At 37.7% G+C, this 17,334-nt stretch overlaps 1 protein-coding gene across 33 annotated transcripts in view; it reads right to left on the minus strand.

Moving 5' to 3' along the window:
- The window catches only part of Dtna (dystrobrevin alpha), a 315,681-nt gene that overhangs the window by 33,631 nt on the left and 264,716 nt on the right, over positions 1-17,334 (minus strand). For all 33 annotated transcript variants that reach the window (XM_048806343.1, XM_048806342.1, XM_048806340.1 and 30 more), the window contains 3 exons: positions 11,112-11,199; positions 6,912-7,009; positions 21-134 (listed from right to left, as the gene is read on the minus strand). In XM_048806343.1, the coding sequence (XP_048662300.1) occupies positions 21-134; positions 6,912-7,009; positions 11,112-11,199 (300 nt within the window). The remainder of the gene's footprint in view (positions 1-20; positions 135-6,911; positions 7,010-11,111; positions 11,200-17,334) is intronic.

Raw genomic sequence — 17,334 nt, forward strand, 5'->3', positions numbered from 1 at the left:
TGACTGGGGCACTGCCTTACCTGAGGAGCCGGAGCTCTGCCAGCAGGGTGGGGTTTTGCTGCGCCTTCTCTGGTGTGGGCTGAGAAGCTTGCTCATGTTCTAGTCGCAGCCTCTGGATCTCCTGTAAGATTTCTCTTGGGAAAGAGGAGAAGGTGAGAAACCAGGGTCAGTTAACTTCTGGGACACCAGCCTCTGAGCAGAGTGATCTACCAGAACACAGAGCAAAGGGATCATCCTGTTTGGGAGCAGAACCGACTCTTACTAATCAACAGACTGTGTATGTGTAGGAGGCCTTGGTGTAGCCGTGTGGGTGCTGTGGGTGAGGGGAGTGCTGCTTTCATCTCCATGTGGCATGTCAAACCATGAAGGCTCTGCAGGCTGTCACAGAGTGTTATCACCAGGACCTAATCATCTCTCCAGGAAGTCATGTAGTGCTGTGGTAATGTGTCCAACTTTGATGAGTGCACTGCTTAAGAGACAAAAATGTATCTTCCTATTATTTATGATCACACTCTGACACCATAAAGTACACAGCTATCAAGTAAGAGGTGCTTGGAGGGAAAAGAAGGATAAATGGTGCTCATTGCACAAAACTAAATAACCTCATTCTCTCACTAAGAATAACATTCTTCTCACCAAATTTTTCTGAGACGCCCCGAGTTAGGCAACATTCTCTTTTTTTTTCTTAACATTTTCAGCTTTAACAACTGGTCTCAATGAGGGCAGCCTGAGAAGGAAAGTGCTTTTAAAAGGATTCATGTAATTGAGTCTGTGACATAGAGTGCTATTGGTGTGACCTCTGTCAGGAGGTGAGACATGTCAGCCTGTTATTGATGTTGAGGCCTGGGCTGCCCTGCTTTTGGTTGAACATTAAGCTGGCCATAAATGATATGCGCCCAGAACAAAGCCAGTTATCTCTAAGTGAATCAGAAGCCATTAAGCAAGGTTACAAGTCACATATTCTTGGGGACTAGGGGTGTCAGTCTCCTCCTTATCAAAATGCACAAGTCACAGTAAGACAGAACAAAGATTGAGAATGGAAGGTAAACTTGGTGAGCCAAGGGGATGGCATTCCATTGTTAAAATAAATTTTTTTTTTGTATCTGTGTTGTTTCAGCACTTTATTTTTTTTTTTTTAATTTTTTATTGTTGGCTGTTCAAAACATTACATAATTCTTGATATATCATATTTCACACTTTGATTCAAGTGGGTTATGAGCTCCCATTTTTACCCCAAATACAGATTGCAGAATCACATCAGTTACACATCCATTGATTTACATATTGCCATACTAGTGTCCGTTGTGTTCTGCTGCCTTTCCTATCCTCTACTATCCCCCCTCCCCTCCCCTCCCCTCGCCTCTTCTCTCTCTGCCCCCTCTACTGACATTCATTTGTCCCCCTTGTATTATTTTTCCCTTTCCCCTCACTTCCTCTTGTATCTACTTTTGTATAACTCTGAGGGTCTCCTTCCATTTCCATGCAATTTCCCTTNTTTCTTTTCTTTTCTTTTTTTTTTTTTTTTTTTTGTATTGGGAACCTTCAAACTCCTCTTGGTTGGATAACAGGTACCAAAATTTAGTTAGTAAGGGATAAGTTCTAGTGTTCTATAGCACAGGAGGTGACTATAGTTTATAATTTATTATTTCTCAAAATAACTAAAAGAGAGAAGCTCCATGATTTTCCATTGGAAGGGAAGATGTATTTCTATTTCCTAAACACGGTGGGACCAGGAGGCTAATTAACAGGGAGCCATTACACCTTTCATGGGTGTGCAGAAAAGGCTGGATTGTAACTCAGTGGTTCAACTACAGAGTTCTGGCAAGGAAAAAAATATAATGAAACAATACATAACCTGCATTGGTAGAACTGTGCAGTCTTCTGTAATCTTATTTCACCTGATAACAGTTCTATGATATTTAGATACTATTATTATCTCTGTTTCACTGATGGGAAAATCAAGGAATACTGCAGTTAAAAGATTTGTTTGAGTGTAAGAACAAGCAGGTGTTGGAGGCGATTTGAGCTCAGGCCGGCTAGCTTCAAATGCTGTACATCAGACTGCTTCTGTTTCTGGCACTTGCTTTGACTGGTCTATTCTAGGCAGGCTCTAAGAGTCGGCTTTTCCCAGGGTCCTATAAGGAAACATCACCCTCGAATGATTGTGGCTGACAGGGTGCTGTAGTTTGGATCTAGAGTGCTCCCAAAGGCCCATGTGTTAGAAGCTTGGTCACTAACCTGTGGCACTATTGGGAGGTGGCAGAGCCTTTAGGAAGTGGGACCTGAGGGAAGGAAGGAAGGTCACTGGGGGTGTACCCTTGAAGAAGGTAAAAATTGATAAGCTCCATTAAATATCTCATCTTGGCTGCAGTGTTAATATGCTCTTTCACCTCTCCATAGCACTTTGTTTCCTCCTCCCAATCCTCTGCTTCCACTGGGGCATGGGGATAGGACATTTGAGGGGGAACTGGGACTTCCTTTGTGGAAATAATCCCAGGATATTTGCCTTCATTTGGGTCTGCTCTTTCCTCTCTCTGCCTCCTGGCTGCCATGATGTGAACTCAGTTCCTCCACCATGCACTTCCATCATGTACTGCCTTGCCACAGACCCAGCAGCAATGGAGCCAACCAACGACGAAAACCTCTGAAACCATGAGCTAAAATAAGCATTTCCTCTTTTGAAGTTAATTCTCTCAGGTGTCTTGTCATAGTGATGGAAAGCTATGGCACCTGTTCATGAATTAGTTAGGGTAAACACAGTCATGAAGCAAAATGAGAAACTATCCTCCTCTTAAGTTCAGAGGTCTGTCTGATTATTGGGTTCACGGTCACTGTGGTGACCATGGGACCTGGAGTGAATTTCTATGGTGCAGGAGTGTGACCTGGATAATCCTCTGGAACAGGGCCCTGGAGTCTTTGCAGAGCATAAGGCTGCTGGTTTAGAGATACGAGTGCAGAATGGACTAGCAGCTACTCCTCAGGGATAAACTGGAAACTCTAGGAATCATGAAAGAACTCAGGCACAGGATGAAGTTCTCTTTGTACTATCCTTCTCATTCTGACTTCTTTTTTTCTCTCTGGTCCTAGAAACATATATGCAGAGAGTGCAGTAAAGCCATGGTGGTTAGAATATTCATGGTACTTTTTGGAAACAGAAATAAATTCACCTGAAGGCAGATATCACTGGGGTCTTTCCTCAAAGGAAGTAAGTCCCTATTCCCCCTTAAGTGATCTACACCCATGGCCCAGTGGGAGCAGAGGACTGAGTGGGAAAACAAAGCTCTCTGGAGAGGTGGAAGAGCATGTGCAACCAAGATGAGATATTTCATGGACTGGTGAATGTTACTAGTCTTTTCTTTCTAGGAAGAGGGGAAAAAGTGAAGTTGACCCTTGTGGAAACTCAGGCCAGGTTTGATCTGTTCCTCCCGATACTGCACAAACAGCTCTTTAATATTGACACTGTATCTCCTATTCAGAGATCCAAACTCGGACTTTCCTCTTCATATTACAACAAAAAGTGTTTTCTGTATGTGTGTGTGTGGGGGGGTGGAATCAGAAAAAGAAATCTGGGTGGTATGAAGATGATTAACTTTGGAAAATTTCTGATAGAAAGTTTAGAAGTGAACACTGAAGAATCTCATAAAGAAACATTCCACAGTATTTCTTTTTTCTAACCACCTCCTGGTGTGGTTCCATTAATCCTATCTCAGCATCACCTACTTAAAGTATGTCTTCCTCCCTTTCAGTTTCTAGCTAACTTCTTGTAAATGCAATATGTCCTGACTGATGATTTCCATCATGACATTATAAAATTCAGATTCTCTGGCCTGATCTACAAGATTTGTATATTAATGTTTCCATTTTACTATTCATCTCTACCTCTTGGTGCTAGTCTGACAAGTATCTTCAGCACTTTTCTCAAACTTTATGGGTATTTTTACTAGTATATCTATCTTCCATCTTGCACTGCCAGATTTCACTATTTTTATATGTGCAACTAAAACCCCATCTTTTCCACAAATTTTACCCCACCTACCTAGACCACAGTGGTGGCGAAGTGGATCACCATCACTGGGAAAAAAGAGCACAAGTGACACTTCACTTTTTAATTTTAATTCGTACCATGGGAATGATAATAGTCATCCTGTCCACCTCAAAGTTCTCTTCTGAGTATGAAATGAAACAATAGTTGTATATATATGTTCTATAAATATATAAGATTGTCACTGATCTCTTTTCAACACCTTGAAACAAAGACCCAGGTTTCTTATTTCTGCCACCTGGCGTCTATGGTTGGATGTTATCAATCCCAGCTTTGCACCTTCCCCCACTCAATGGCACCTTGCTGGTTAGCAGACATAGCAAGTTTTAGAGAAAAGGGTCTAAGGGTTGGAGAAGTGGGTAAGGCATGATGCCTGTTAGAAACTGAATAAAAGGACCATCTAGAAAGCCAAACCCTTCTCTAGAAAGTGGTCTCTACTTCTCTAGAATCAGGCCTCAAGCGTCTTGGCCTTCCAATTCCAGATGAGTCCATCGATGGGTCCCTCCTATCCTGCTTTTTCTTTTGCTCTCTCTGTTGACTTTATTATGAGGCACTCACTGATGTACCTATTATTCTAATTTGGAAAAACCTTTCATGTCACATGTTATAGGTTTACTTTGTTGAGTAAAAAGAAAAAAAAAACACTTTGCATTTCAATTCTAGTATTTGCAAAGGTTTATTTTTCCTAAAGGAGTTGAAATTTTGGATTAAGTCAAGAATTAAAAACTGGTCCATTTTTCTTTTTCTGTACCCTTTTTGGTGCCCAAATTGGTGTAAGGCATCGAGACAACATCTGAACATGGCCTCTACTCCCCATCACCATCAACACTCACACAACCATTCCAGGGACCTGGGTGGCACAGCAGATCTTTTATATTGTTGGTTCTGAACCCTCTGGCTGGCAGTTCACATGCTTTCTACAATGCCTCCCTGCTCCCATTTGACCTTCGCCTCCACCTACCTGCCCTTTCCTTTCTTTGCATTGTTTCTCATACTGGATATTAAGTGCCTTGGCTCATTTGAAATCACTTCCTTCTCTCAAATGCTTTTTCTGACTTAGGACAATTATTTTCACATAGTAGATATAATAGAGGGAATACAAAATAAAACAAACAGTTTCACAGACTTGCAACTATCCTGAACAAATTTCAATTTATATGGGCAATTTTTTCCTAACTTCACCATGCTTTCGTTTTTTCCCTTTAAAAATTTTGCCTCCTATTACTTGGGAAGTTGAGAGGGATCACATAGGGCACATCTCTTTGGGAGGTCAGCATAGAGCAATAATTTCAAAGGCTATAAAGTCCTGGTGTCACATTTATGGGACTATTTCCATTCTAATTAGTAGTCTCCTAATGATGAGAGATCGGTCCTGGGACAATTAAGCAAAAAATGTTTTTGCTATAAAAAATATGAAAATGTGCCAACAGTTGGCACTTTTCTTTAAATTTTTATCTATAGAACTTCAAAGAATGCTTTTGAAGTAAATGCACTTACTGCAAAATTCTCAGGTAAACCTCTATAGGTATGAAGTCATCATCATATCCTCCTCCTTTACCCCATAACCTCAAAAATGATATCAGTGTTTCAGAATGGGATTACATGTTTAAATATTGTAATGTCATTTCAAGAAATATGGAATATATGCACAGTTCCTGTTCTGGGCTTACTCAGCACTGAGTTTGAGAGCTGATTCAACTATTCATTATTTTTTCATTCAGGGTACTCCTAAGCATCTGCAATGTGCCAGGAATGGTTCTGAGCCCCAGGGGATTCTGTTCTCAAAGAACTTCCATTTCAGTGAGGGAAGTCAGAAAACAAGCAAGGAAGCAAACTCCTAAATAAGATTATTTCAGATAGCGGTAAGTCTCTCTCTCTCTCTCTCTCTCTCACACACACACACACACACACATACACACACACACACACGCACATTTCTATTAAACGAGATTTAATAGAAATTGTCACTGGGGTAGGAAGTAGTGGGCAAGACTAGACAGATGGTTTTTAGGAGGTAGCACTTGAACAGAGTCCTGGATGACTGGAAGGAACCATCCTACAGAGACCCACAGGCAGAGCTTTCTGGGTTAAAAGAACTACTAGAGCAAAGGAAGAAGCTGCTCAAATATGGAGTGTGATGGGCAGTGGGATCTTATGGTGGTAAGGCAGGCAGGAGCCAGGTGGGGTAGGACCTTAAAACCCATGGTGAAAGAAGTTGGTTTGAATCAAATTGTAATGGAAAATCTTCAGAGGTTTCAACATGGGAATAATAACATGATCTGATTTATGTGTTAAAAAAAGGCAGATTGGATTGGGTGTTGGTGATGGAGATGAAGAGGACAGTTTTCAGGATACGCTGTGGAGACAAAATCAATTGAACCAATCTGTATTGAATAGAGAAAGCACCTGCTGATGGAGGGGACATGGAGATGTTTGGCATGAAAAACTGGGGGATGATGGTATCATTCCAAGTGCACCTTTAGTCTGGATCCTTACAGGAAGCCTCTTTGGTGAGCCTCCTCCGTGTCTCTGGGTGAGAGGGATAAACTTTGCCTAGTACCCAGGAGGGCCCTACTTCATGTAGCTTGTTAACAAAAACAGATGTGTCAGAGAAAGGAAATAAGAGTGTCTAGAAGTACAGCATTAATTTTTTTTTGCCATCTCAGAACACACACACACACACACACACAGAGTTTTCTCATGAAATTTCTGTAGATCTGAAGATATAAAGACTCAGCTTTTCAGAAGCCAACATCACTGACTCAAGATGTCCTCCCTTAAATATGCATACAGTGTGAAATTACAGGCTATAGGTTATTAATGAATGCACAGATTGATCAAAAAAGCCAGCATGTCTGTTAAGCCTTACCTGTTCTTGTTTTCTAGTTCTGCAATCAGCTGCCTTTGTTGCTTATTTGCATCAATGGTGAAGGAGATGTCAGGAGCACTTCTCTGCTGAGTTGGCTGCTGTAAAATATGTAGTTCACATGATTTATTACTGGGAATGTGAACCCACATGTGTTTGGGAACATAGGGTGCATGAGATAGGCAGACAAGGAAGGGGAAACTATTTCTATCACAATAAAGGACAAAAACATAAAATGAAATTGCTATTCCTTTCCTAAGAACCAACTTTTCTGCAGTTCTAGAACATATCTATGCAGTGGAAAACAAAACATAATTTGTTGGCAGGCAAATAAACAAAACAGGAAAAATTTGTTTTTCTGTTTTCTGATTTGAAGTCTTTTGGAAGCTATTTCATTCTTGCCCTGTGTTCCCATGGCAATTATTCTGTCAATATAGGTGGGTTAAAAAATGTTACTGTTGAGGTAACTCTTTCTGTAGAACGATTGCTCAATCATTCTTATTGTAGATTTCAAAATAGCTAGAAGAGAGGATTTTGAATGTTCCTAACACAAAGAAATGATAAATAGTTGAGATGATGGATATGCTAATTACTCTGATCTGATGATTACATATATATCTACACATATTACATGTATCTACATCACACTGCATGCCATAGATATGTACAAATATGTATCAATTACAAATAAAAGTATTTGGGCTAAGGATGTAGATCAGTAGGAAAGCACTTGCTTAGTGTGTGCAAGACCCAACATCAGAAAAAATACGATACAATACAATGATTAAATAAATAAAACTATTTACAAAACTAAAAATAGAATTCTAACAAAAATTTCAGTTTTGAAAACAGTTAATTTCTTTTTTTCTTCTTTTGGTCAAGATGCTTTCATGTATGTCTTTATTCATCCATGTAACGTTACATCTATGGATTCGTATATATATTAGCTTCTTCTACCTTCATCCCACAGCAGCCCATTATTCTCAATCGTGCAACCAACTTTAATAACTGATATATATGCAATCACAGATTTCTTCAATCTCATATGATACGTATCATAAATTCTATCATATAATATTTTATGTATGTCTGTATATGTGTATCTGTATTCATTCAAGGGTTTATTTGGGATTATTTTATTCAAAAAGGGGGTCAGACTAGGTACTAGTCTTGCTTTCTTTGTTCCACAGTACATTATAGAAATTCCTCCAAGCCAATTTTCATTGCTTTTAAAAATCATAAATAATTTTTCTACCAAAGAATGTGAAGCTTTTAAAAATGGCACTTGCTGCCTAAATTGGAAGACATAGAAAAGTGCAGCCTACTTTTTAATGTCCTTAAATCTAACTGTAGGAAAGGTTCAGAATAGTAAAAGTCTGGCTTTCCTAAAATTCTCCTATGATTTTTATTTTTCATTTCCTTTTAATAAGGAAAAAAATCTGTGTTGCTAATGAAAAATTCTGAGGTTCTGTGTTCTGTATCCTAATTGGCTTTTGATAGTTAAGTTTGACATGTGACATTTTTTATCTATGATCCAGGTTTTCCTTGTGATTTTGCCATATTAAGCCTCTCTTTCTTCCATATATTTTATGCATTGATAAAAGAAATTTATTTGAGCAAGTTATGGGTTTCAGTAATTGGTTTGCTATTTATATTAATGGATCAGGAATCATCTAGATGAAGGAGGTGTTAAGTGGGCCTAGCAATGTTATAACCATAATATCTCAAGCTATGATTTTTGCTCTACTAGATTGTTAACTGAAAAGTGAAAAAATGGAAGAGACCATAAAGTAGTCACTATTTAAGCTGCTACAGTATGTAAATAGCCATAGATAATATGTAAAAAAGTGAGATGGAGGTATTCTGATAAAATTTTTACTAGTGGACATTAAAATTAAATTTCATGTAATTTTCACTTGTTACAAAATATGACTCTTCTCCCTTTCCCACCAATTAAATATTAAAGATTATTTTTAGCTCATGTACAAAAATGGGCTGAATTTGGCTATAGGTAGTTTGTTTATTCCTCAAGAGTTAAGAAGTCTCTTAACTTATTTGCAATCAATCAATAGTAATCAACAGAGGGGGAAAACAATACCAAGCTATAAAATGTATAGCATCTAACTTACTTGATTTAAAAAATTAGGACTAAGAATTTAAAGTCAAGAAATATAAGAAATAATATATGGCAGGTCAGTTCTATATATTAGGCCTTTTGAGGAAAAAAAATAAGAAAGAAGAAGACAATGAGAGATTTGAATTGGAGGAGAAAAAACAAATATAGGCAGACTAAAGGGAAGCAAAAGGTAGAGATGTAGGGAGAAATCAAAAGAAGGGAGATATTTATTAATTTTTACTGTGTTGGCATACTTTAAATATGTAATTATTTTTAGCCTCTTTAATTGATGGAATAGAGAGAGATAGAGATAAAGACAGAGAAAGAGAAAGAGAGAAAAAAACCAGATTTTTAGAATATTAGTCATAAAAGATAAGATCACCACTTTTGAAATTTGGTATGCAAATTTCTGATCTTACCACCTTCTGGCACCATTTTTGGGCACCATAAGGCACCCAAACCAGCTAATTTTATGTAGTCATGTCTCAATATGTGACCTTCAAGAAATCCAAAGTTATATCCTTATGTGGCTTTTAAAGTCTACTACATTTTCATAACATAGACTCTGTGTGTGTGTGTGTGTGTGTGTGTGTGTATAATATTTTTTCAAATATCAGGTCTAGCTTATTGGTTAGCCATATTCTATTAAATAATTTGATTAATTAAAGTTAACATGTTATTTTACTATCTTGTTGGATGCCCTTCAGACTCAAGTTTTGAATTTGAGGACATCCTACTCTTCTCATTTGGATAAAATTTTCTTAAATTTTAAGTTGCCTCAAATATACTGACTCATTCATTTTTCCATTCAACATATTTTTAAATTCAACATCTATTATGAGCACATATTATTGTGGCTGATGTCCTATATTAAGATGTTTCTTATTCTCAAAGCACGGACAAATATAACTGCTATGATTACTACTATGGTTAAAGTAGCACAAGACTCAATAGAAGCATAGAGAAAACATGACTACATCATTAAGGTAACCAGGAAGGGAATATTAAGAGATGACACTGAGTCGACCTATTAAGTGGGTAGAGGGGTCATCTGCTGGATGGGTGAACTCTAGGTTTCTGCATGGTGTATTTGGAAATGGATAGACCACAGGGTATGAAGTGGTGAGGAGTGGAAAGGCAGAGTGCTGTAGGAAATCTAGTGACTGAATAGAAGAGCACAGTGAGAAAAAGATGTGGGGTTTTCCATAGGGAAGACACAAAAATGGACCCAAGTAATGACCTTTCTATCTCCATTCTAATGTGGAGATATCTTGCTAATGATGATTTATTTAGTTAATCATAGCATTCTTGACATATCATTATGAGAAGATTGACAAAAAAACACAAATGATTGTGAGAATGTTATCATTCCTGTGATGGATCCACAAAGGTTGTATATGATATAAGTAGGTGGACAACAAAAATAACCAATGTTCTTAAGAAAGGAAAGAAACAGACTGGAGAAGTTAGTGCCATCTAAATGATCACATGCACACAGAGAGTTAACACTTCACCAGGAATCACTAATTCAAATGTTGAGTGGGGCCAGGGAGGTAACATAAATGAAAGAAGGAGACTAGGGGTGGGGGTTGTGGCAAAATGGTGAATGCTTTCCCTGTCCAGAGTAAGCAAGAAAAGGAATGTTCCTACTCCAGGTACCTGCTGCTATGAGCAACATGGACCTGGTCTTGTTAGTCTTTCAAGATAAACTGAAAATTCAGAGTTTTAAGTTTAACCATCTGACTTGTTAATGCTGACAGCTAGTAAAGAATTGAAAACACCGTGGGGGCCATATAAAACACTTCTGTGAGGAAAATTTAGACATAGACTGTATTTTTTGTGATGAATAGCTTATGTGCCATGTTCATAGTTTATTATCTCATTTGACCCTAATTACATGTAGCACTGATATATATATATATATATATANCAAGAAGCCATAAAAGTAACAACAGACACATGAATCAATAAATTAGTACTATTTTGTTGGTAATTAGTATCAACTATAATGATAACAATGGACATGGCATGTGAAATTCAAGGATCTCAAATGCCAACAGATGAATCCTTTCACTCAAACTACTTACAGACGAGGAGGATTCTGCTGCCAGTCTTGCTGCGTACCTGGCGATCAGCCTGTGCTCTTCATCAAGCCGGTTTGAACTCTCAAGCATACTATCCAGAATAGAGCAAGAAGTAGAGTGTTAGACAATCGAGAAAGATTGACATATTCATATCACCATCAGGGGGTCTTCCTATTTCAGTTTTTCAATGCCAAAATTTTGCAAGCTGTACAAAACCCTGCTAGATTAATGATCTCCAACTTTGATTCATGACATAATCTAATATGTGGACAGGAAGTTGAATAATAAATCCTGAGTTCACGAAATTCAATCATCTTACTAAGAGAGCTCCAAAGAGAAATGACTTTTATAATCAACATTTCTGATATAAAGATTCATTCTTTAATTTAGTTTTGTTGTCTTTAATATTTTTGTTTCCCTATTATACGAGTAAGGCATGGACAGAGTTCATAATGTTAGAAAATATGACAGCACATAGAAAGGAAAAAAAATCCCAGCTGTAGTTCGTTTCCAGTGACCTCTTCTGCTAGTTTTGACATCCTTGCGTAATTTCTTCCCCTCTAGTATGAGCTGGCATTACTAACTTGCTTCTGATGAATAGAATATGGCAGAAGGAATGGAATGTTGCTTCCAAAATTAGGTCTAAAAAGACCATGGTTTTGATTATGGGATCTCTTTCTCTTGAGCTCTCTTGAATTGTTTACCTTGTGGAAAGCTTTCTGCCATGTCTAAAGCATGTCTGTGGAAAGGCACATGTGATGAGGGCTCCAAGCCAGCCAACAACCAGGTGAATGAATCCCCACCAATCCCCACCAGCAGAGCCTTCAGATGAGCTCAGAGCCCCAGTCCACAGCTTAACTGTAACCTCAGGAAACTCCTTGAACCAGATGCAGCTCATTAAGCCAAACTTGGATTCCTCCACAAAACTATGAGTTAATAAATATTTTTTGTTTTTAAGCTGCTAAGCTTTGGGGGTGAAGGTTATGGAATAATAGATAGCTAATACAATTCTTATCTATAATATCTATAATATTAGTATCTATAATATTTACTTTCCAGGTAATTTACCTTTTATATTTACAAAGAAGTGGCTCCCCATAACATTAATGGTAATTGTTTAGTGTCTACTATGAATGTATAGAAACTTTTTTTACTAGGCTGTTCTGAATCCCTGAAAACTAGGACAGGTAGAAGTATTATCAGTGTTCCCAAATTTCAGAAAACTTTGTCTTCTGAAGCCCTTCATTCAAGCTTCAGTTTTGGGTGCTATTAAAAAAGAAGTTCTATGAAATATACCAATAACACTAATCCTGTTAACAGATTAATTGGTCTTAGTTTGTCTTATCAGTTATTATGGTGTACATTGGTCAGAATCAAGATTAGAAACTGGTTCTTCTCATTTCCAAACATACTGTGTTCTTCTCCATTGGCTCTTATACTTTTGTTTCTTAATAAAAACATTAGCATTCATGATTATACATTTTAAAAGACACACTTCCATACCAATATTAAGGTTATAAGAATTATCCATTGGGAAGACTCAGATCAACATGAATAACATACAACTATTTATATGTGCATTTACATAAAAATTAAACATTCGACACAATTTTTAAACTTTTGTTCTAAGGTGAGAGAATGAGTGGAGTTCATTACATACTTCTGGTACGTTGGCCTGCCACTTCAAAATAGCTCTCCCCTGGTTGGCTAATCCATCACTATAAATCTATTTCTGGACATTTGGAAGACTTTCTTGTCTCCGTTATCTCTGCTTCTCTCTGTACCCATCACATATATAAACTATACCTATTTTTAATCCTGAATACATTCACTCTAGATTTAGCTCCTTTTCTGGGCTACAGTAACAAACTAGAGTATTTCCAAATTTCCCTATTTACCAACTCACAGCTTCATTCTCAGAAAGAGGTATTTATTTACTTTTGTCCAAGTGATAACACATGTAAAAGATGTCAATGTATCATCATTGTGAGGAACACATTAATAACCTAAAAATTTTTAGATAGTACAGTATTACTGTTTTGCCTCATAAGTATCTTGTATAGATTTGTTAACAATTCTTGTTTCTTTCAAAAATTTCATCTACTATCTGTATGGTCCAGAGCAGTGCTTCTCAAACTTTAAAGTCAGAGCTATTACTTAAGGCTTTTGTGAAAAGGCAGTTTCTGAATTATGTAGTGGGCAGTGGTAGAGTTTGGCCTGGGAGCTGAGAACCTGAATTCTTATGAGATCCCAAGAGATACTGAAGAACACTTTGAGTAGAAAGGATCTAGAAGACAAAATGGGAAATCCAAATACATGAAGTAAAGCCCAGATGTAAGTCATATAAAATGGATATTTTTCATGAGAGTTTAACTGATACTAACATAGCATGTGTGATATTTTTATAAACATTCCCTGAAGACCAAAAATTCTAGGAAATGGGGCTCACAGAATGTGTAGCGTCTCCTAAAGTAGATTGAGATCTCAAACAGCACACAAATTTAGACTTGGAATAAGAAAATAATTTTCACAGCAAAACACAGAATTATTTCTGGAAAATTGGTTCTTTAAAGCAGATGTTGGTCTTTATAAAACAATGTCTGCACTCTACAGTAGTTAAAAATAACCAAGTTTCTTAGTGTAGTTCCAACAAGAAAGAGCAAGTTACACTGTCTTTGCTTCAAACATATGACTACCAGACAAAGAGCCCATTTCTTTTGATTTTAACATGTTTCTCACTTCTTGCTGGCATATTAGAGACTATCTGCCTAATTCAATACAGTTTGCACAGACAAAAGGGACTTTTAATCCAAGTCCAGGATGATGATCTGTTTGCTTAAGACTGACTTTGAGCAGCTGGGGTGGTGGCTGAGTGGTAGAGCGCTTGCCTAGCACATGCGAGGCTCTGGGTTCAATCCTCAGCACCACATGAAAATAAATAAATAAAATAAAGGAATTGTGTCCACTACGACTAAAAATTTTAAAAAAGAGTGGCTTTGACAGAAATACTCATATGAGTATTTTGATAGACAACTTGATGAAAACCTCTTGATGTAATTTTTATCATGAATGACCAGCAAGTATAAATGATCTGAAGGTTAAATAAAAAGCCTCCTAGCAATGTAAGATGTGAAGTTATGGGGCTCTGTCTAGCAGGCGATAACTCATATTCCATGCCTTCCTTCCCCCCACACTGTGTGAACGAGAGCTGGTGTGATATATTACCCCTCTGTGCACACGAAAAATTTATGAGTCCACATGTTCCTTTTCAGTATGTTCAAATTATACAAAGGTGAATGAGGCATTCTTCTGATGGATTCCATTATTTCAAGACTTCAATTACAAATAGTTGAAAACGAATAGCCAATAATCCCTGAATCATTAAAATACATACCAATCCCAACCCTTCCTCCCTTGCTAGCTAATAATTTCAGGACTTTATTTTCAGTAATCTTGCTACAAGACTATGATGAATTAAAAAGTGGCTGCTGTGTTGACAGCCTTTCAGAGTGGAGAAATCCATTATTTTGAAAGCTCTCCATTTTCTATCTTATATGCATGGATGGAGTTCGTTGCCAGTGATTTCAAATGACAATCTAGGACACTCAAGTGGCCCCATCTAAGCCAGGACTTACTAAATTGTGATTCAGCAACGATTTCTGAGAACTCATGATGTGTTCACATTTTGATTTCTTGTGGGCCTGATCTGACTTCCAGGGTGGGACAGTCAACCCCAAATTGTTGTGATCCAAGGGGTACCACAAATGCTTCTCTAGTTTTTCCTTGGTATTTTTTTCCCTATCTATCTAGGAATATTATCACTAGAGCTTAATTTTAAGGCCATCTAGTCTCATTTTCTGGTCTTCTATTAAAATACAAGTAGCTAATGGGAAGATTATTGTCTAGGGAGGCATTATTATTTAATGCTTAACTGGAGGGTTTCTTTTTCAGGTTGTTTCCAATCTTTTGCGGGTGGTTGAGAGCAAAATGCTATGGGAAAGTGCACTGTTCAGACAGTTAGGAGTCTGAGAGAGTAAGGGTGGAAAAGAATGAAATGGTATTGGGGCCTGAGCAGTGTTTTCGTGGGACTAAACCTCAACATTATGATCCTTTAATGAGTGGTTTGTAAGAAATAGACAGGAAATAATGGAATGGAATTCTTCATGGATAATAATAATTAAAAAGCTTACCATTATAATGTCTCCTCCTAGGAATATCTTCAAACTCTTTTATCAAGATTCTGACCTTAACAACTCACTATGTTACAATCTAGGTTACACGTTCAATCAAAGCTTAGGCTAACACATTAAAAATACTAAAGGCATACAGTTCAGTGGATTCAATGTTGAAGTGTGTTAGGAACTGAATTTAGTTCCCCCCCCGCCCAAATTCATATATTGATGCCCTGATGCCCTACTTTAGAAAGTGACTATTTTGGAGATAGGGCTTTAAAAGCAGTAATTAGGGTTACATGAAATTTTAAGGATGTGGCTCTAATACAACATGACTGATGCTCTTTTAAGAGGAGGAAGGGATGTTAGGTATGCACGGGATCAAGGAAAAAGTTATTTGATGACACAGTGATGAGGATTATCTGCAAGCCAAAGACAGAGGAGAAACCAACTCTGCTGGCACACTGATCTTGGGATTACAGCCTCAAGAACTTTGAGAAAATAAATTTCAGTCCCTCAGTCTGTGGTATTTTGTCATGGCAGCCTTAGCAAACTAATAAAAAGTGGAAGAGATCAGAGAGCATTATTTTTTTTAATTCTTGCACAATGTCACTTTTAATTTTTCATTTTATTAACCCCTATTAATTGGCTTTGCCACATCAGTGAATTGCTGGTGCTTGTTCACATTTAGCACCTCTATATACATAAAGCTTAATGGTCTACTTTTTCATCTACTGTATACTTCTATACTAAGGAGTAATAAGGGCTACTCTACACAGATGATTGTTTTTAATGGTAAAATATTTATTTTATTGTTAAAATATTTATTTTATGTTAAAAAAATTTCTGCATATCCTGACAATTTTGTTCAGGGTAAGAGGGAATTTTAGGTACAGCACTATCAATATTCTACATCTGCAGGTAAACACCTACTGAATACCAGGGACTGTGTTAGGTGCCAGAGAGGATCTGTTTCCCATAGAGGGGAAGATAGATGGTAAATCAACCACCCACCCACCCACCTAAGGATGATGGTTATGATGAAGAAATAAACAATATACCATGACAGTGATTTATATAGGAACCTACCAGAGGTGGTACCTTTAACCTAAGATTGGAATCTGGAAGAGTCAGCACACATGCATATGGAAGGTGGGTAGCAGTGCAACGAGGAAGAATGTTCTAGACAGAGGGAAGAGCCAGCATCATGGTCTTGATGCAGGAAAGAGCTTGGCTTGACTTAGGAATTGATCCAATGCTGATGTGACTAAATATTCTGATGGAGAGGGAGAACCTCAGGAGAGCTGAGACTGGGGAGGGGTAGGCGAGGGGCAGCTCACACAAGGGCTTGTAGGCCCTGGTGAGGGGTCTGGGTTGTAAACTAAGTGCAGTAGGAATCCAGCAGGCAAGCTGATGAAAGTTTAGACCTCATATATGAAATTCAGAAGTGGGCATTTTAAGAATGTGGTACGTGTCTTTTTTTTTTACCAAATATAAAATATTGTAGAATAATTTCAAGCTAGTTGGGTTATCAATCCATTTATCAAGATATCTCTTGGCATTACAAAAGTACAGTCTCTTGTACAGGAGGAAAACACAAGCAGAACATTTTTAACCCAGTTTTATGAGAAGTCTAACCAAATGTCAGCAATCGATTGTGACAGTGAACTACAGACTGGAGCGTTAGGCTGTTTTCCCTCCGTCCCTTCCAGAGTTAAAAGGAATATGCTAGAAGCTTCTGAATGATAAACATGTGGAATATAATTGTGGTTGGAGGTAGAAGTTCTAGGTTTGTTTCTAATCTTTGGTCTGCCAGCCAGAGACACTTCCCTGTAAGTCTCTGGTAAACCCAGATACTTGGTAAATTTAGGGGAGAGCAGAAAAGCCCCACCATGGTATATTTTGAGATACCTCCTACCTGAATTGGAGAAGGTGCTTAAAAGCCATAAAGGATTTTTTATTTTTAAATTAGGAAGGCAGTAGCAGAAGTTCTCCCCTGAGTTGCTATTACCGTAGGTGGCTTATCTGACATCAGAATCAGCAATGACTTGAGT

This window comes from Marmota marmota, unplaced genomic scaffold, assembly GCF_001458135.2.
Source record: "Marmota marmota marmota unplaced genomic scaffold, marMar, whole genome shotgun sequence".
Classification (NCBI taxonomy): domain Eukaryota; kingdom Metazoa; phylum Chordata; class Mammalia; order Rodentia; family Sciuridae; genus Marmota; species Marmota marmota.